This window comes from Protopterus annectens, chromosome 7.part0 (assembly GCF_019279795.1).
Source record: "Protopterus annectens isolate FY-2018-M chromosome 7.part0, PAN1.0, whole genome shotgun sequence".
Taxonomy (NCBI): domain Eukaryota; kingdom Metazoa; phylum Chordata; order Ceratodontiformes; family Protopteridae; genus Protopterus; species Protopterus annectens.
This window is the reverse complement of record NC_056739.1, coordinates 1,709,140,082-1,709,161,837: the sequence shown is the minus strand read 5'-3', so window position 1 is coordinate 1,709,161,837 and position 21,756 is coordinate 1,709,140,082. Positions and strand designations below refer to the sequence as shown.

The 21,756-nt window shown below is 38.9% G+C and overlaps 1 protein-coding gene across 1 annotated transcript in view; it reads right to left on the bottom strand.

The window, feature by feature from the left end:
• Positions 1-21,756, bottom strand: part of PECR (peroxisomal trans-2-enoyl-CoA reductase) — a 360,488-nt gene that overhangs the window by 290,208 nt on the left and 48,524 nt on the right. The window contains exon 3 of the mRNA XM_044078241.1: positions 1,798-1,963. Within this exon, the coding sequence (XP_043934176.1) occupies positions 1,798-1,963 (166 nt within the window). The remainder of the gene's footprint in view (positions 1-1,797; positions 1,964-21,756) is intronic.

Genomic DNA, 21,756 nt, shown 5'->3' with positions numbered 1-21,756 from the left:
CATTTGGATAGTAAGCATGAGTTTAGCAGGGTTGCTGTTAAATTTTATTTTGCTTCTTAGTATTTTTAGAGTATCTCCAGACCACAAAAACATTTAGCACAACTTCACAGGTAACACAAATTAGAAAGGGATGTCACCAAAATTAGGGAGTCTATGACAAGAAATTTAACCAGAGCTCCTATAAAAGGTATTAGACATATTACATTTTAGGAAAATCTGTATACAGCAGAGGAATGTAAAAAAAAAAAAAAAAAAAAAAAAAAACAGGAAAAGCCGGCGCAAATGGAATTATTTATGGAAGACTTGAGCCAAGAAGCCAAGGGTCAACAATTAACTGCGAAGAGAGGAAGCGATAAGAAAAATTGTTTTGTATAATCAGGGGAAGTCTCCAGGAGCAAATGGTATTCCTTATAGAGGCTTGGAAGCTGGAGGGAAGAAGGGATAAAGATCTTGAAGATTTTAACAGTATTTTAGATGGGAGGGGGGCAGGTAGCAGCCTCTTGATAGAAATCTGTGGTGGCTACATTACTCAAATAGGTTAAAGCCTCTTCAGACCCAGCTTTGTACAGACCCATTTCAATTTTAAGTGAAAGACCTGCAACAGTAGAATTTTTAGTTGAGTCTACAGCAGAAGCTACTGTTAAAAAAGGGATAGTTATAGTATGGCATAAAAACAGTGCATGATAGCTAGAAGAATTACTCACAGAAGGTTAAAAAATATTAGGAAGAGAGAATGGAAAGTAGCTATACAAAGGAATGGTGAGTGGGAGGACATATAAACATATTATATATATATATATATATATATATATATATATATATATATATATATATATGTGTGTGTCTCCCAAGTACTGAAAACTATCACAAATTTGCTCAAGTGTTTCCATATTGCTTTTGTACATCAAGCAGACTTCAGACAGTTTTTGTCAGGTAGACGGCCGCTGCTGTAGGTGCGATGGGGAAAAGAGACACCAGTGTTATTGGGGAGCATGTTTGAAAATGTAACAAGCTGTCAGACTGGAAAAGGCAATTTACAAAGCAACAGTGGAAAGACATCTGTATTGTACTCCAGTATGCAAAAAAAAGTCCAGAAAGTTTAGGATTAGTGCTTGCATATGTATTGTTACCCCCCACCCCAAGGAGACTTCAGGTAGATATTACATGCTGTGTGTATGATGGGAAAGAGAGTGGTAAATGGGAACAGGTTTTCAGGAGTGTAATGAGTTGGCATATTTTAAAGATTTCCTACAGAGTAATTTGTCAGAAATGTTGGGGAGCAAATGGGTGTAACTAAGTAAATTATTCTTTTGGATTGGGACTTAGGATCTGAATTGCCTAGGCATAGAAAAGCAATTAATAGAAAACGGAAATCAAAATCTAAATCAAGTGTAACTGAAGCACCGACTACTGTAAAGGAGATAAAAGAATTGGAGCGGGCATCTCTAGAAAAAGGAAGAAGCAAATTACATTGAAATAAATGGAATTTGTGGAAACAATTCATGCAGAATAATGCTCAGGAGAAGGACTGAGGTTTAAGGAAAGGCAGGAACTCAAGCGTATTTTGTAATGCTGGGGTGAATGTCAATTGTAAAAAAGGAAGACATATATATATATATATGTATATATATATATATATATATATATATATATATATATATATATACTGCATGAAAGGAATGAAAGTATCATTATGGTCTTTTATTTTCAGTTAATGTTCGTATTCCTATGTTACTTGCCAGTTCTCACACATAACATTGAGCATTAGAACTCGTTAAACATCCGCACAACTCTTACCTTCTTTGCAGCAGTAGAACGTGCCTGTAAGGTTGGTGTTAATCACGGCATCCCAGCCCTTGGAACTAATCAGTTCTGCAGGACTGAAAAACTGACCACCGCCATTGTTTACCAGGAAATCAAGTTTACCATGGAGGTCTAAGGTAGCCCTTATAAGGCTTTTTACCTTGGAAAAAAAAATATGGAAATCAAATCATCAAACAGTTAAGCCATTACTTTTTTGCAAACAATAACAACAAAATGACCAATTTTCTGTACCCAACCTTATATGAAGAAAGAGAGAGACTTCAAACTTATACAAAAAAAAAAAGAAAGAAAGAAGAAACTAATCATTCTGAACAGTAAAATGTGAAGAAAGGTTTGAAGTTTAAAGTCAGCAAGATTCACTATTCCTCCCTCCAACTTTTTACTAAAAGAAAGTATAACAGTCATTAACACTGCACACATGCATTTTCTAACATGATGACAAATGAAATAGACAGACCATGGTTTAAAACTGAATTTCCTCCCATCAATTTTTAAGCTTTTCCTTAACTTACTTCCTTTCAAGAGTTAATAGCTTTTCAAGGTCAATTCTGAGCAGAAACAAAGACAACGACAAAGTTAAGAGGCATAATTAGAACCTTTTGAAGAGGAAGGGGAGAACACTGACTGAAGGCTAGTAAGGGATGCTGAGAGATTAAAACGATAAGGACAAGCACAAACTCAGTTATCGGTTGTACTTCTGTAGACAAATAGTTTTGCCTATATGCTGTTGATTCCTTTGAAATAATTTAAGTTGTAAAGTTTAACTCACAATTTGCTTATAACTGCTAATGTACTATAGTATTCAAGTCTCAGTTGCTTGCAAGAAATAGACTCAATCAAATAAAAACAAAGACAATGTGCTTCTCTTCAGAGCCTGTTACATTTACAAAAAGTGATTAAGACAACACACAAAACAGAAAAACAGTAATCATCCATCCATTTTCTACAACCTTCTGTTTCTTCTGTCTAATTTGGGGTTATGTACCCATTTCCTCTTCCATCCAGTTCAGGGCTGTGGGGTGTTGTCTATCCCAACAATGGGTGCAAAACAGGCTCCAATCCAGATGGGACTCCTGTCCTTCATGGGACAGAAAGCTCACATACACAATTAAAATAAAATAGTCATCATCATCGATCTACCTAAGTTTGAGCTTTTGGTATGTGGAGATAACCACAAACCCTGACATAAACCCAAATGTACAACAGAAGGGAAGGGTGTATGACCTATACACAGAGGGATCTTCAGACTCTAGTGTTTTGAGGCAGCAATGCAAACTATGATGCTGCCATGCCATAAACAATAATCAATATCTATACTAAAGAAAGCACTGCACACTGCTTTGAATTGTATGTGAAGAGGTTAATATGCTTAGTGTTATAGAATACAAAAGGTGATTTGGTCCAGATACATGCAACAGAGCAACACTTGAAAGAAAACTGTAAGAGAAACAGTGATGATGCTTTGGAGGTAATGTACATATTAGTTATGTGAACTGGAAATTGGAAGAAAACTGTAAGAGAAACAGTGATGATGCTTTGGAGGTAATGTACATATTAGTTATGTGAACTGGAAATTGGAAATGATGGCTACCATGTGTTAATTAATGGTAGTAAGGTAAAAAAAGTCCTCAAGTAGATGGTGTGTAAGAAAGGGTGTGCATTTTATTGTAGTCATATTAAAAAATGCTGAGAGTGGATGTTGGTGGGACAGGTATACAAGACAAGGAATGGGAACATATCTACCACCTAAATTCCCAAACGTGTCTGTAGCTGATGCAGGGACATAAGAAGATGGGAGCAAGTAAGGAGGAGGAGTACAGGAAGTGAGTCTATCTGTTACATAAAATCCCTGAATGAGTTCTGAGAAGATTGACAGGACTGGAAATGATGCTGCCACCTACATTTTCCAATGCTAAAGGGGAGAGAGAGAGAGGCTGGGCTAAGGAAGAAAAGAAAAAATAAATAAATCAACACAGTTTATGAACTCATAAAAGAGAATTTTAGTTTTTTTTTTAATTCCAAAATTACAGTACCACAAGTTGTGGAAATGAGAAAGGGACAATTTAGAAAGAGTAGGACAGAATTAAGAAGCTTGGTAGTTATAATAGGCTGACATAATATGTTCATAACCTTACTAAGCTTATGGCCAAAAGAAGCTCAGCCACATCACCCAGCATTGGTGGGAAACTAGCAGTGCCCCACATTACCAGACTTTCTCCACATATCCTTGGTGAAAATGTGTGATCACTTGTCAAGTCATCCAGACTGATTTTAAAGGTGGCAAGAGAAGTGCTCTGCTTGACAGGTAACCGCAGCCTATTCTGGAAATGAGTCCAAGTTCGGTTAGGTATAAATCCCTTCATCTAGTCTTGTTGATGTGATACTGCAGGTTTAGGTCTCTAACACGTGTTTGCTTTACCATTTGTTCTACTTAGGTGAAGGAGTTCAAACAGTGCTGGTTCATTCATAGCATGGAAAGCTAAGCACAGTCCACCCCTCACGAGTCTGTAATACACAGAGTAGAGTGACATAATTTTTATTCTATCAGAGTAACTAAGGGTACTGAAACCCGATATCTTTTCAGTGAGGAAACATTAGGGTCCCTCACACTGGTTTAGGTGTTTTGTGAGGTACACATTCATTAATAGCCTTAATAATGCATAAAGTGGGATTATAGAGAAAAATAACTTCGATAACAACCATGGTCTCCAAGTCAAAACTGTTAAAACCTTTTAATAATTAAAATTTAAGAACATGAGAATGAAATAAACACACAATTTCTGATAAGCGCTTTCGGCTAGACAAGCCTTCTTCATCAGATCGTTAACCAATAGCATTACTGTTTCTGCTAAAAAGTGATGAATCACCAATCACAACATTTATTAAAATGAAGTAAAATCTCTTGGCCAATTGGGGCATTCTTCCTTCTTCCATGTGGCTAATAGTAACTTATTGCATGTCTCTCTGCTATTGGTGTGAACACATAATATTATCCGATCATTGCATTCCATCTCCTAGCTTGACTCCAATCACCTAACTGAATTTCCTTGTTACCTTTAAAATATCATGAATCCTGGGGGATAAGGGAATTTCAAGGTACTCGAATGGTTCAACATTCTAAGTAATGTCAAACTCTCCATAAGATCAGGTGCCAGTCCTTGATTATAGAAAAGTATATGTTGCAATAAGGTCTCTGAGTTAATTGGTATTTCCTTTCCTTTAATTGTTATGAATATTAACTTGCCAGGCTTTACTTTCATTTTAGTGGGAATTGCTGTTATGCTCCAATAATCACATTCTAAAACTCACTTTTCAGCAGTCATCACTCATATCAGTTGCATTGCTCTAGGCTGTGCTGACCTCTTATGACAAATAAAAGATCATAGGCAACAGTTTGCGAAGAGAGGAGAATGGATTTCTCAAAACAATAATCTTTGTGTTGCCCCTTATCCGTCCTATTTGGAGTAATATAATTTTATTTCCTTTTTAACATAATGTGAATATCACAATTCCAGCGGACAACAGATGCTTCTTTCTTTTGAATATGTATTTTTTTAAATGTTCCTACTTACAATGACTGTAAAGCATTTAATGCAATAAACAATATTTTAAACTGGCTCCTATATAATTTTGATCGCTACTTTCCTCCTACTTGAAAGTATAATAAAACATGGAGAAATCAATAATTCTTCGTAACAGCCATTGCATTTGCGAGTGCTCTTTCTGCATTCAGCCAATTGTGTAGAGTAATTCTTACGAATGGCCAATAGCAATTCATATAATAACTCGTCTTTATTGGACAACCATGGAAAAGAGAGACCAATGGCCCTCTTTCTGTAGTCTATGAACATGTTCAAGCAGAGATAGGTCTGTCCTTTGCATAATCCTAGTTAGAATAGTACTATGTTGGTATTGAAATAGCAGACTCAATGACCAACAGGTCTTTTCTTTCTTTGTTGTTTACAAATCTTGTAAGAACATATTGTTAGTAAAAAATGAATGCCGGCAAATGTTAAAACACTATCTTATAACCGTTTCTTATTTCATGGAGATTGTATGCATCATTACTAGAAGAACATATAAATTAATTTTTTCAAAAATTATTGTTGTCTCCTATTTGAAAAACACAGCAATATTAGGATGGAAAATAAAAAATGATTCATGATCGCGACCAGTGGCTATAGTTGCCAATGCCAATTTTATGTTAGCCAATGAGATATCATTCTTTCTTACGAATATCCAGTGGACGTTGGTATATTGGCTCTTCTTCCATTGGTCAATCATAGTTATTGGTAACCAAGAGCGCAATTTTGATGGTTAAATCACATCTTCCAAAAGAATCCAAAAACTAAATCACCATTCTTTTGTATATTAGCTCTTTTACTATTGTGACTATTTCTTTCCTGCTTCTAAGGAGTACATTTTGAAAGTGCTGAAAATACACAATTCCTAAGTGCACTTTTGTGTATTTAACAATGGCTGTTGTACCTCCAGCCAGTGGTGTATGTTTTACTATTAGGATGGCTAACAGGCATTGAAGTAAATGTTCTTCTTCCACTTAGTCAAAAACATTTCTCCTTCCAATCATGGAGCTCCAAATAATATTTTCAGCCATACTTCACATAACATGTCTCAGCTTATCAACAACATCACAAGGCTAGGCTTCATTACCTATCTAGTCCCTTCCTTAGTAAAAATAATCAAGGCTTCTTTTTAGTGGCTAATCGTACTTCTTCTAGCTTTTTAATATAGGTTTTAATGGTACCATTGTATTTAAAACTGGTGGATAACTTGCTCTTAGGTTCACGATCCAACTGATTTCCCTCACTTCCGTGTGGTTCATCGTGTCCCCACCTCTCAATGTTTGACAATTTCAATGGCCTGAAACATGAACATGTGTGTGGCATACTTGGAAATATGCGTCGTTAAAGCATTGTTGGGGTCAAGAGTATGTATATCTCTCAAATGTCTTAAAATACATCTTCCCAATACAGAACATATCACAGTGGCTACAGGTTGCCAAGTATATAAGATGTTAGGTATTATAATTGGAATAGGAATCAAACTGGAAGATCTGTTCAGTCGTTGGATGTCTAAATACATTAGAACTGTTGATAAACGGACATGCTTTGCACCTATTGCATCTAAAGCTGCCTTTATGTTCAGACAAAATCTTGTGGGAGAAACCATCCTTATTGCATAAAAGTCTCTATGTTCTTCTTGTTCTTATATGTAAACCTAGGAGTTTAACCTACAATGTCTTTTAGTTTGTCATCTGAGGTGAGTATGGGCCAAAATCTTAGTATCTCACAGAATTATCATCTGCACTATATGTGAGTACACTGTTAAGTTTGGCGTTTGGTCTCATCTTCAGGTGGGCCTAGATGGTCTTCCTTTCCCTGTTTGAAGGCTTTCCCAGTCATTCCTTAAGTCAAGGTTCTTATCCTTGTAGCCTCTTACGTTAAGATTGGCATACAGATTTTCACATTCTGCGGTGAATTCCTCTTCTTTAGTACACAGGCATGAAGCCCTTACTACTTGATTTTCAAATCTATTAGAAAAGATATGTCCCAGGTGCATGCTCTGCTGTTGTAAATAATGATTCCTCCATGTCTCTTTCTTAAAGACCTTCATACTTATCCCAGAAATAGGATTTAAGCAGATTTCTACATCCAGGAATTCAACCTTAACTTTGGATGACTGGACCTTAAATTCCAAGAAATCGGTACTCTGATGAAGCCGACAAATGACTCCAACTCCTCCAAATTACCTTTCCAGAGGACAAAAATGTCATCCATGAAACGACCATAGTAGCACAGATGTTTTTTTTTCCATGGACATGCGTCACTGAGAAACACATTTCTCTCCAAATATGCCAATACTAAGTTCGAATAGCTATTGGCACAGGAGGTGTCCATGGTTACCCCCACCATACCTGTAGAAAATAATCTTCTCCATAAAGGAAGATGTTGTCCAAAACAAGATCCAAGAGAGAGCATATTGGTTCAGATTAAATATGTGCTCCCTGTAAAAATGAACGTTTGGCTTGTAATCCAAAGTCATTTGGTATTTCTGTAAGCTGTCCATGGTCTACATGTTGTATTTGATTATACAAATCACAGAGAAAACTACCAGTGTCTTATTATCATAGGAGCCATATGTAAGACTTTCTTCAGTTCGTTCTCTATAAACATGGACAATGGTTCTGTGACCCAGTCTCTACCTGCCACTATAGGTCGAAGTGGGGGATCTGTTCCATCCTTGTGGACTTTGGGAAGACCACTAATAGTAGGTATAAGAGGGTGTGCAGTGCTAAGAAAAGCATAAAGATAGTTTGGTATACGTCTCTCCATCAACATCTCATATAGACAATTTTGTATGAGTTTTATTCTAGAGTCAACTTCTCTTCTCATTAAATTCTTATACGTTGTCTCATCTCTCAACATAACTTGTACCTTATTTCGATACCATTCAGCATCCATGATCACAATGCTTCCACCTTTGTCGGCTGGTTTGAAATGCAATGCTCAAAAGTGTCTTTGGAATGGATAATTATTCCAGTCAATATAGGAAGCCTAGTAGCTTTGTTCCGATTAATCACCCTGGCTCTAGATTTATTTTCTAGACTTTGCAAGGATGAAGTTGATAAATTAAGAAGGAAAGGCAGTTCCACTGATATGTTCCATAATTTAACAAGGAAGAAAGAGAAGCATTGAGTCAATTAAGATCAATGGAGACTATAGTAATCAAACCAGCTGACAAAGGTGGAAGCATTGTGATCATGGATGCTGAATGGTATCGAAATAAGATGCAAGTTATGTTGAGAGATAAGACAACGTATAAGAATTTAACGAGAAGAGAAGTTGACTTTAGAATAAAACTCATACAAAGTTGTCTATATGAGATGTTGGAGAGACGTATACCAAACGATCTTTATGATTTTCTTAGTACTACACATCCTCTTATACCTACCATTACTGGTCTTCCCAAAGTGCACAAGGATGGAACAGATCCCCCACTTTGACCTATACCGGCAGGTAGAGACTGGGCCACAGAACCATTGTCCATGTTTACAGCGAAGCAACAGAAGAAAGTCTTACATATGGCTCCTATGATAATAAAAGACAATGGTAGTTTTCTCTGTGATTTGTATAATCAAATACAAACATGGAGACCATTTTGAGGACATCATATTGGCAACCATGGACATTATAAGCTTGTGTTTACAGTAATACCAAATGACTTTGGATTACAAGCCAAGCGTTCATTTTTATGAGAAGCACATATGGAATCTGAACCAATATGCTCTATATTGGATTTTGTTTTGGACAACATCTTCCTTTACGGAGAGGATTATTTTCTACAGGTATGGGGGGGTAGCCATGGGCACCCCCGTGCCAATAACTATTCGAACTTAGTATTAGCATATTGGGAGAGAAAGGAGTTTCTCAATGACACAACTCCATGGAAAAAACATCTGACCAATTATGGTTGTTTCGTGGACGACATTTTTGTCCTCTGGAAAGGTAATTTGGAGGAGTTGGAGTCATTTGTCAGCTTCATCAGAGTACCAATTTCTTGGAATTTAAAGGTCCAATCATCCAAAGTTAAGGATGAATTCCTGGATGTAGAAATCTGCTTAAATCCTATTTCTGGGATAAGTACGAAGGTCTTTAAGAAAGAGACATGGAGGAATCATTATTTACAATGGCAGAGCATGCACCCAGGACATATCTTTTCTAACAGATTTGAAAATCAAGTAGTAAGGGCTTCACGCCTGTGTACTAAAGAAGAGGAATTCACTGCAGAATGTGAAAATCTGTATGCCAATCTTAACGTAAGAGGCTACAAGTATAAGAACCTTGACTTAAGGAATGACTGGGAAAGCCTTCGAACAGGGAAAGGGAGAACATTTCAAAAAACAAACGCAAACACCCACCAGGGCAGAGTCAAGTAAAATAATTGAGATACCACAAAGTCAAGTAACCAAACCACGAAGGCGGACAAACTACAGACGTTTATTGGAACAGGCAAAACGTTGCAATCCAGATACAGACTAAGCACAATTAGAATGCTTTCGCCAAACAGTTAGGCATCATCAGAGTCATAACAATCAAGCTTAAATCTCATACATTTTAAATACCATCGTTGTCATTACAATTGGTTAAACCAAACCCCTCCCCCTAAAACCTTTAATTATACAACCTCATAATAAAATAGGAGGGAGAACATATTTTTCAGAATGTCCTGTAGAAGCACCTACTAGGCCCAACCTGAAGATGAGACCAAATGCCAAATTTAACTGTGTACTCACGTATAGTGCAGATAATAAATCTTTGAGATAAGATTTTGGCCCATACTCACCTCAGATGACAAACTAAAAGACACTGTAGGTGAAACTCCTAGGTTTACGTATAAGAACAAGAAGAACATAAAGAGACTTTTATGCAATAAGGATGGTTTCTCCCACAAGATTTTCTCTGAACATAAAGGCACCTTTGGATGCAATAGGTGCAAAGCATGCCCGTTTATCAACAGTTCTAATGTATTTAGACATCCAACAACTGAACAAATCTTCCAGTTTGGTTCCTATGCCAATTGTAATACCAAAGATCTTATTTACTTGGCAATCTGTAGCCACAGTGACGTGTTCTATATTGGGAAGACGGGCCAATGTTTTAAAGATCATATTTTACGACATCTGAGAGATATACGTACTCTTGACCCCAACAATGCTTTAGCGACGCATATTTCCAAGTATCCCACACATAAGTTCATGTTTCAGGCCATAAATTGTCAAACAAACACTGAGAGGTGGGGACACGATGAACCACACGGAAGTGAGGGAAATCAGTTGGATTGTGAACCTAAGAGCAAGTTATCCACCAGGTTTAAATACAATGGTACCATTAAAACCTATATTAAAAAGCTAGAAGGAGTACGATTAGCCACTAAAAAGAAGCCCTGATTATTTTTACTAAGGAAGGGACTAGATAGGTAATGAAGCCTAGCCTTGTGATGTTGTTGATTAGCTGGGACATGTTATGTGAAGTATGGCTGAAAATATTATTTGGAGCTCCAATGATTGGAAGGAGAAATGTTTTTGACTATAATGGAAGAAGAACGTTTACTTCAATGCACGTTAGCCATCCTAATAGTAAAACATACACCACTGGCTGGAGGTACAACAGCCATTGTTAAATACACAAAAGTGCTCTTAGGAATTATGTATTTTCACGCTTTCAAAATGTACTCCTTAGTAGCAGAAAAGTAGTAGTCACAATAGTAAAAGAGCTAATATACAAAAGAATGGTTATTTAAGTTTTTGGATTCTTTTGGAAGATGTGATTTAACCATCAAAACTGCGTTCTTGGTTACCAATAACTACGACTGACCAATGGAAGAAGAGCCAATATACCAACGTCCATTGGATATTCGTAAGAAAGAATGATATCTCATTGGTTAACATAAAATTGGCATTAGCAACTATAGCCACTGGTTGCGATAATGAATCATTTTTTTTATTTCCCTCCTAATATTGCTGTGTTTTTCAAATAGGAGGCAACAATAATTTCTGAAAAAAATGTATGTATATGTTCTTCTAGGAAGGATATATATATATATATATATATACACACACATTATATATATATATATATATATATATATATATATATATATATATATATATATATATATATATACATACATATATACATACATACACACACATATACAATCACCATGGAATAAGAAACAGTTATTAGATAGCGTTTTAACGCTTGCCAGCATTAACCTTTTTACTAACAACATGTTCTTACAAGATTTGTAAACAACAAAGAAAGAAAAGACCTGTTGGTCATTGAGTCTGTTATTTCAATCCCAAATAGTACCATTATAACTAGGATTATGCAAAGGACAGACATATCTCTGCTTGAACATGTTCATAGACTACAGAAAGTAGGGCCATTGGTCTCTCTTTCCCATGGTTGTCCAATAAAGACAAGTTATTACATGAATTGCTATTGGCCATTTGTAAGAACTACTCTACGCAACTGGCTGAATGCAGAAAGAGCACTCGCAAATGCAATGGCTGTTACGAAGAATTATTGATTTCTCCATGTTTTATTATACTTTCAAGTAGGAGGAAAGTAGAGATTAAAATGATGTAGGAGCCAGTTTAAAATATTGTTTATTGCTGTAAGTAGGAACATTTTAAAAAACACATATTCAAAAGAAAGGAAGCATCTGTTGTCTGCTGGAATTGTGATATTCACATTATGTTAAGAAAGAAATAAAATTATATTACTCCAAACAGGACGGATAAGGAGCAACAGAAAGATTATTGGCTTTGAAAAATCCATTCTAATCTCTTCGCAAACTGTTGCCTATGATCTTTTATTTGTCATAGGAGGTCAGCACAGCCTAGCGCAATGCAACTGATATGAGTGACGACTGGTGAAAAGTGAGTTTTAGAATATGATGATTGGAGCGTAACAACAATTCGCACTAACATGAAAGTAAAGCCTGGCAAGATAATATTCAAAACAAGTACAGGAAAGGAAATACCAATTAACTCAGAAACCTTATTGCAACATGTACATCTCTATAATCAAGGATGGGCACCCGATCTTATGAAGAATTTGACTTTACTTAGAATGTTGAACCATTCGAGTACCTTGAAATTCCCTTATCCCCCAGCATTCGTGATATTTTAAAGGTAACATGTTAATGAAAAGTTAGGTGACTGGAGTCAAGGTAGGAGTTGGAACACAATGATTGGAGAATATTGTGTTCACACCAATAGCAAAGAGACATGCAATAAGTTACTATTGGCCACTTGGAAGAAGGAAGAATGTCCCAGTTGGCCAAGAGATTTTACTTAATTTTAATAAATGTTGTGATTGGTGATTCACCACTTTTTATTAGAAACAGTAATGCTATTGGTTAACGATCTGAAGAAGGCTTGTCTAGCCGAAAGCGCTTATCGGAAATTGTGTGTTTATTTCATTCTCATGTTCTTAAATTTTAATTATTAAAAGGTTTTAACAGTTTTGACTTGGAGACCGTGGTGATTATCAAAGTTATTTTTCTCTACTGTGGTGTAAGTCTCTTCGAAACCTTTAGCAGTGCAACTCGGGTTTTTATTGGATAAAATGGGATTATCGTTTCTTTGGACCTTGAGGAGATGACATGGAAGAGAAGTAGTGAAGGTAAAAGGATTTTCTAACTACCACAGAGACATGGCAGTCAAAAGAGAGCCTGTTATCAACACAAGTACCCAAGTACCTGAAGACTGTGCCAAATTTAAATGGAATCGTGTCTATATGCCATGCAGTACTGATGAAAGAAACTATGCTGCATTACATCATGCATTTGATAGTCCAGCGTTTCCTGGAAAATTTCGGAATCAGAATGGGATTTGATGACTGTCCCAGTTTGCAATCAGCAGCAAACATGGTTAGTTAACGTCCCTTGATACTGGCTTTTATGTCACAAAAATACATACCAATGGGGAGAGGGACAGGACAGAGCTTTGTGGAATATCACTAGTGACACTTTTTCTATCTAGAGCAAATTCTGCATTAATGGTACGGGTTCTGCCAGATAGTGAAATACCAATCCAGTGATCTGTGAATGGGTTAATATTAAGTTTGGAGAGTTTATCAATAATTCTATCATGGGGGACAGTGTCAAAAGCCTTATAGAGGTGTATGTAAGCAGTGTGGATCATATGGCCCTTATCCATGGCCTCAGTAACCCTTTCAAAGAACTCAGCTAGGTTAAGCAGGCACGAGCTGCCTTTTACAAAGCTGAACCAGGGATATAAGGTCATCTATATCATCTTTTATTTGTTCAGCTGCAATACATTCCAAACCCTTGCAGATAATACTAATAAGACTAACAGGCTTACAATTCCCGGGGTCAGTACAGGGGCTACCTTTATGCAAGGGCAACATAACTGCCATTCTCTACTCCTCATGGACATAATCTGATGTAAGACTCCGTTTGAAGAGCTGATAGAGGGTATATATCCAGGGATATTGTCAAGACTCGTGACATTATTTTTAATTTTGTAAAGTGCCAAAAGGTCTTGGTACAAATTGGTCTCGGGAAGGGAAGTGCGAGGGGGAATGGTGGGGTAGAGTGACATTGGAAGAGAATTTGTATGCAAAAATATTAATGTCCTTGGGGTCAGAGAAAGAGGTACTATTTGAGATAAGTTTAGTACAGAATTATGGACTAGTTCTAAGCTTCCTAATATAGCTGAAAATGACCTTATGGTTATAGGTTCATAGGTGTGTACTAAGCTAATGGCCCTGGAGCCTTTACAAGCCTAGCCCATAGAAGTGCCTTGGCATCGTGCTGTCCAATGTTAGTTCCCAGTGTCTCTATCAAGTAGAGCCACTGGAGTGATCCCTTGGATGAACTTTCTATTTCCCATCCACTCATCATGATTTCTCTTGAAGAGGACCAGTGAGGTGCTCTGCTTGACATGTATGGAAGTCTGCTCCAGAGCATGGGCAGTCTCTGGCTGAGAAACCAGTCCCTACAGTATGTTCTGTTGAATGTGGTAATGAGGTTGAGGTATCTGGAGGGTGTGCTGTGGAGGGATTGAGATTTCATTTGATGTAGCATTTCTAACAGAGCTAGGTCAGACATGGCTTTGTAAGTCAAGCAGAGATAGCCTCTTAGTAGACGATATGAGACAGAGAATAGTTATCTTTTGAATTAGCTGCAATCCCAAGATCGTAGTTTACAGACTTACCAATTTTTAAATCCCTTTTTTAATGATGAGAGAGACCTCATTTACTGACGACCAAAAGCTTTTCCTTTTTATTATGGAGTTTGATGTAGTAGTCCCACATTATGGGTTTAGTTCTAAACTTGCCACTATGTTCACTCCAGACTGCTACAGATGCCTCCATGCACCTAGCTACGAGGGAGCAACATTCACAGCAGTAGGCAGCAGCCTCGGTTACAAGGTTTGTTGGGGAGCTATTTGTGATGAACACCATCAGTAAATAACAAATAACTGGTCTTGGAGTAATCCCTGCCTATACAGGAATTAGTTACAGTTATATAGGTTTTCACAGAGAAGATCACAGGAAGCTGGTCAGATTTGACTAGGAAGGGAGTAATAAGCAGGCTGGTGCAATTGGCCTAAATGACTGTGAGGACAAAATCGAGAACATTAAAACCTCTGGTGGGTAGAAGACAATTTGGTAAAGTGCACTGGTATTTACTAAGTCCAGAAATCTCTGGGCATACTTGTCGGTAGTAAATGTTTACCAGTTTATGTGTGGATAGCTGATGTCACCCATAATAAAAATATTTGGTTCGAATGCTAACTTTTCTAACTGATTAAGGCATTCTGCATGCTCAGATGGAGTCACAGACAGATATCTAGATTTGTCTATAATGCAGTATTAATTTTATTGAGTGAAACTAGGACTTTACCCACTTCCAAGTTTGTATCATGTGAAAACTGTTAAGAAGGAATCGAGTTATGAACAAATATAATTAGTGTTACTATCAGAAAAAAGTTTAGTCAGAGAAAGCAATCTATTATAAACTGCTGCAGAAATGAAAGGTGCATTATGAAGTACTATATGCTTAGCTGGATGGAACATGATTAAGACATTTTTGCTGTTGGTTTTTGTAAGAAGCTGAATGTCACATGGCTAAGTCAGCTGACAATGAGAAGATATTTAAGTAAGAGATGATGGGGACGGTAGGGTGAGGCAAGGTGAGAATAAAGAGCATTTTTATCTATTAACCTGTGTGGTTCAGAGACACAAAAAATCTTTTAACTAGCTGATGTGCAGGTTACTGATTACTTGTAAAATCAACTATATAAAGCCACGGAATGTAACAATATATGCAAACAATATTTTTTAATAAAAGTGTGTTTAAAAGCAATGCAGTGTATTTATGCAGTCAACACTGTTTTACACACAAGGAGTTAATCTGCAGTGATTATGGGAAGTTAAAGGACTAAAAAGTGTCCACTAGAGGGTGGCCTAACAGCAGACCAACTGGGTAGCTCTGGCTAAAGTATTGTTTAATTAGGATTGCTTCAACACATCCAACAGCAGGTAGTTTTAAAAGTGCTATGTTAATAAAAATTATAGTGTTATTGTTACAAAAACTACATTCAGGTGTCCAAAAGGAAAAACATATCATAGGGAATGACTACCTTACTTTGCACAGAGATGAATACTTCCTAGTGAGTTAATTTTTATTTTACAACAGTTTAGAATACCTTCCTCATACTCAAGGAAATTAACTTGCTTAGGGTGCTCTGAAACATTTAAAGACTCCAAGGGCTGACTGTCTGAAATATGCACAGGGTTGAGTGTACTGGATTACATATATTGTTTTTTAAGGTCTGTTAGTTTTCACGTTTACCTATACAAGAAAACTAACAGACCTTAAAAACAATATAGGCAATAAGGCACAATGCTGCATGTATTTGCAAAGCGAGTACTGAAATGTTATGCAGACAGTATCTGTTATTCAGACATTCTAAATGAGGACCCTAAAAGCAAAGTTTTGATGTTGCTAATAAGCACTGTTCTGGCAGTATTACTTGAGCACCCTAGAATCACTATCTAAATGCTGCAACTAGTCAATGGTTGATTCTATAAAGAGTATACGCCCTATAGCCAAGTGTCAATTAGTATCATCACAAACTGCAAAGGGTCACCCATGAAAAGGGATGCTGTGTCCAGGTGGTTTACCTGGTTAACAAATGTATAAAAAATAAATTAATAATGTTGCATCAGTAAACATGCACAGGCTGATATGGCAGTAAAAAAGTACAGTTTTGTACCTAGCATAAATGTAGATGTTCGAGTGTATACCCTGCTGCAGTCATCACACTTGGGTTATCCTGTCGTCAGGCGATCCCGCAGTCGGCCTGAATTCCAAAGTCTTGGTCCGGCGTTGGTTGCTGTCGCCTCTTCCCTGATGTTCTTCCCTGACGTCAGTGTGCCAGGGGTATACAAGAGGCATCCGACGCCATTTTCTTCAGTTTTTCTTGCCTCAGATGTCAGGTGCACCCCCCAAAAGGTGGTCAGTAGATAGTACCAATAATAAAAGTTTAGCACAAACAAAACATCCCTCCAGCTATAAGCAAATACACCAGAAAGGTTGCATCAGATTTTAAGGTATTGAAAGGTTTCAGTTAGGTCAGAGGGGATGGAGGGAGGGTAACCTGGACTGCAGCAGGGTATACACTCGAACATCTACATTTATGGTAGGTACAAAACTGTACTATGTTCATTGTGTTACCCTGCTGCAGTCATCACACTTGGGTTGAATCCCAAAGCTAAGGATGGGAGGTGGAGTCAAACAGGGTTAGAAGAGGCTAGAAGGCCCTGCAAAACTGCAGTGGCGAAGCCAGCTCTAGACTTAGAGTAAAGTGGTAAGTGATAGTGTTTGGTGAAGGTGTGTACTGAACTCCAAGTTGCAGCTTCCAGAATATCCTTGGTTGGCACCCCCCTGAGGAAGTCTGTAGATGTAGCTGCTGCCCTGGTGGAGTGGGGCCTTATGTTAGCAGGGACTGGTTTTCCATGATGGGTGTAGCAAAAACGTATGCAATGTCCTATCCATTTGGAAATGGTCTGTTTTAAGATGGCCTTTCCTTGTGATGCTGTAGCATAGGATACAAAAAGCTGGTCAGATTTTCTGAAAACCTTAGTTTTATCCAAGTTGTAACGTAGTTGCCTGTGGATGTCCAAGGAGTGCAGGAGTCTTTCTCCTTTGTTCTGCGGATTTGAGAAGAAGGTGGGTAAATGGATGGTTTGATTTAGAGCCACACTGTATACCACCTTTGGCATAAAGGAGGGGTTAGTTCGTAGAGAAACTCTGTCTTGATGAAAAATGAGGAAAGGCTCTACTGTCATTAGTGCCTGTAGCTCTGAGATTCTTCTGGCTGAAGTAATTGCTACCAGCAGGGCAGTCAGGGCAGTCTTCCATGATATAAACTTTAAATCAGCTGAAAAAGCTGGCTCAAAAGGTGGCAGCGTAAGTTTTTCCAGAACAAAGTTGAGGTCCCAAGTTGGTGTTGGTGCTGTCCTGGGAGGCCTAATGTTTTTGGCCCCTCTGAGGTACTGCCTTAGAAGTGGATGTGAAAATAAGGGAAGATCCACGTTGTAGTGAGCTGAAATAGCTGAGGCATGGATTTTAATAGATGAAAAAGAGTCCTTTGTGTAACATCTCAGTTAAATATTGTAGAATCTGAGGTATGTCCGGCTGAAGGGCATTTTGGCCTTTAGCTTGGTTCCAGGCGCAAAATCTTTTCCATTTGTCCGAGTCGGCTTTCCTGGTGCTGGGCCTCCTGGCCTCCAGAATGACATCCATAACAGCTTGTGAAAGAGGAGCTGGCTGGTTGCTTAGGTGATTTGCCATGCAGCCAAATTTAAGGTTTTGAGCTGGCTGTGTAGAATCTGACTGTCTTGTTGTGTGAGCAGATGAGGAATTTGTGGTAAAATCCATGGTGGGCCGTGGGCCATGTTCCTTAGTAGTGGGTACCAGTGCTGGCGTGGCCAGTCTGGGGCAATGAGTATCATTCAGGGTCTCTCCATCCTGACTTTCAGCAGCACCTTTGTAAGAAGGGGCAATGGAGGAAAGGCATATACTGTCAGCATTTTCCAACTGAATGAGAGTGCGTCCACTTTCCAAGCTTGATGGTGGAATGTCCTGGTGCAAAATTTTGATAGCTGATAGTTTTGGGGGTTGGCAAACAGGTCTATGTCTGGGCACCCCCATTTTTGAGTTATCATTGCAAATACTTGTGGATCCAGTTTCCACTCGTGGGGATCCATGATGTTCCTGCTTAGGTCGTCTGCCAATGTGTTCTTTTTTCCTGGCAGGAATTGAGCTTGTAATTGAACTTGGTAAGCCAGTGCTGTGTTCCACAAGGTCATTGCTTGCCTGCATAGAGGGTAGGAGTGTGTACCCCCTTGCTTGTTTATGTACCACATTACTGTGGTGTTGTCTGTCCTTATTATAAGCTGTCCTGGATGTAAGAGGTCCTTGAAGGCTGTCAGAGCATTCTGTACAGCTAGCATTTCTTTTTGATTGATGTGCAGATTTCTTTGATCTGCAGTCCAAATGCCTTGAACGTACTGTCCTGCCATGTGTGCTCCCCAGGCATAGTCCGATGCATCTGTTGTCATAGTTTGCCTGGCTGGGGGTAAGGTGAAAGGCTGACCCTTGTTCAGATGACATGCCTGTGACCACCACAGAAACTCCTGTTGAAGGCAGGGAATGAGAGGTATCATTGTTTCCAAGCTGTGGCTGTGTTGAGTCCATATGCTTTTCAGGTACCATTGTAATTTCCTCATATGCAGTTTTGCAAATGGTATTAGTAGTATGCAAGATGCCATGAAGCCCAAGGCCTGCAGAATTTTTCTTGCAGGGAGTTGGGTCTTTGCTGCCATTATTTTGAAATATTGAGTTAGTTGTAGTTGTTTGTCTGGCGTCAGATAAGCCATCTAGGCCGTTGTATTCAAGCTGGCACCCAGGAATGACATATTTTGTGAGGGCACTAGTTTTGATTTCTTTTCGTTTACTGTGTACCCTAGGCAATTTAGAAGGTGTTTTACAAAAGCCAGATGTTGTAAGAGAATGTCCTTGCTTTCTGCTTGGATGAGGCAGTCGTCCAGGTATGGGTATATTTGAATTCCTCTTTGTCTGCAGTATGCAATTACTGGTGCCAGGCATTTTGTAAAGACCCTGGGCGCAGTAGATAAGCCAAAGGGCAGTGCAGAGAATTGGTAATGGGTTGAACCTGCAATGAAACAGAGGTAATCTTCTGCAATTTTGTCTGATAGGGACATGCAGGTATGCCTCCTTGAGGTCCAACGTTACTAGGCAAGCTTTCTTGCCCAACATGGGAAGAAGCTGCTGTAGTGTTAGCATCTTGAATATGGGTACTTACAAGAAGGTGTTTAGAATCGAAAGGTCCAGAATGGGTCTCCAAGCATTGTCCTTTCTGGGGACTAGAAAGAGCCTTGAGTAAAATCCTTGGCCTTGCTCCTGTGTAGGTACCAGTTGAATGGCTCTCATGTCCATGAGAGCTGTAATTTGTTTTTGTGCCTCTGCCCATTGATGTTGTGGCAGGTTTGGCATTCCTTTTATCCTTGGCAAGGTGTGGAAATGGAATCTGTATCCTTGTGAGATAATGTCTAGGACCCATTTGTCCTTTGTGATGATGCGCCAGTTGTCTGCAAAAAGTGCTAATTTTCCTCCCAAGGGAGCTGCCAAGAGAGCTTTGCTTGGCAGTTTGAGGTTTAAGTCATTGTGTTTGCCTTCTAGTAGTTTGGGACCTGTCTTCTCCTCCCTTCTGTGTTGCAGTGCCCCATTGACGAGGTGTGTGCTTGACCTCTGCACCTTGGGCGTCTGTATTTACCCCTCTGTGGTCTGTCAGAAGCTGGAAAGGACCATTTTTTTGTTTGCCAATTTCTGCTGAAGCGTGGGGGTTGTACCTGTAAGAAATCTTTGACCGTCTGCATAGATTTTGCCTTATCCTCCATTTTCTTTAAAACCTCTTCTGCTTTAACTCCAAATAAGACATCCTGCTGTAAGGGTGCATCTAGTAACTTTGCTTTAACATGATCAGGCAGAGTTTGTTCCTTTAACCAAGCATGCCTATGTATAACAGACCCAGTAACAGCTGCTCTACAGGAGGCTTCCAAGGAATCAAATCCACACTGTAAAGTATGTTTGCCCACCTGCTCAGCTGCATGCAACAGATCCTGCATTTTCCTTGAATTCAGACTGTTGAGGATGCGTGCTCATCTTTTGTTTTATTTGAGACATTAGGAATTGCTGGTATTTCAGCATGTGAAATTGACAATTTAGTGCTCTCGTAGTTAGAGTAGCTGAGGTGTAAACCTTCTTCCCCCACCGATCTAGTGCTCTGGAGTCCCTTTCAGAGGGTATAGGATTTTTAGCCATAGAAGCTTTAGCCCCTTTGGGACCCTGGAATATTGTCTCTGGGTCAGCAACAGGACTTTTGTAAAGGAATTTGTGTGAGTCAGGCACTCTGTAATATCTTTCTGGTTTGGCTGGAGCAGGAGGCAGAGAATCTGGATTTAGACTAGATTCTAGGTAGACATCATCCACAATGTCTAAAACTGGAGGGATAGCAAGTGGTCTGTGCTGGGGGAGTAAAAGAAACTCTCGGAGCCTTTTCTTTGAGTCGGAGTAGTGCTGACCTTCCCAGTGGAAATGTTCCCTCGTGGTATGTAAGGTTTCCCCAAAGGAGTAGTCCTCAGGGGGAGAAGCTGAGGGAATGGAATCTTCAGCATCAGAATCTTCATAAGGAGGAAAGGAGTAATCCTGTTCCTCAGAGGAGCCTGAAGAAATAGACACTTGATCAGAGGAGGCATAATCCTCCTCTTGTCTAGGCCTTTTGTCTGGGGGGGGGGTTGGGAACCCCGGATTAAAGAAATCAAATCTTCAGCCATTTTAAGTATCTGTTTCTTAGGCATGGGGCCTTGAACTGGAGACTGATGTGCAGTCTGTTTTGGTTTTAGAGGAGTCTTAAGCTTAGCATAAGATTTTATGGTGAGAGTAGTCGGTCTGAAGACACCTTCTGTAACCAAAGGTGTTTCCATAGCACCGGCTTCTCCTTCTGCAATGTTGTCGGTAGGGCCTAAAGAAAATGGCTGCGTCGGCCTAGAACTCTCTGCTTGAGAATCCGAAGTGGTCTGGGGCTGCAATTCTGTGGTCGCCAGCGGCTGCGTAGGCACCTCACTGAAAACCGGAGAACCGGCGACCAGCCCAGGTGAGGCCACGAAGTCTGGCTTGGATCTAGGCTGCCTGTCTTTATCTTCGCGTTTTTTATGCACGCCAGTAGTCGGTTGCTCCGACAGCATAGTGTAATTAAATTTCCTACTGAAGTAGTGTCGTGCGAAA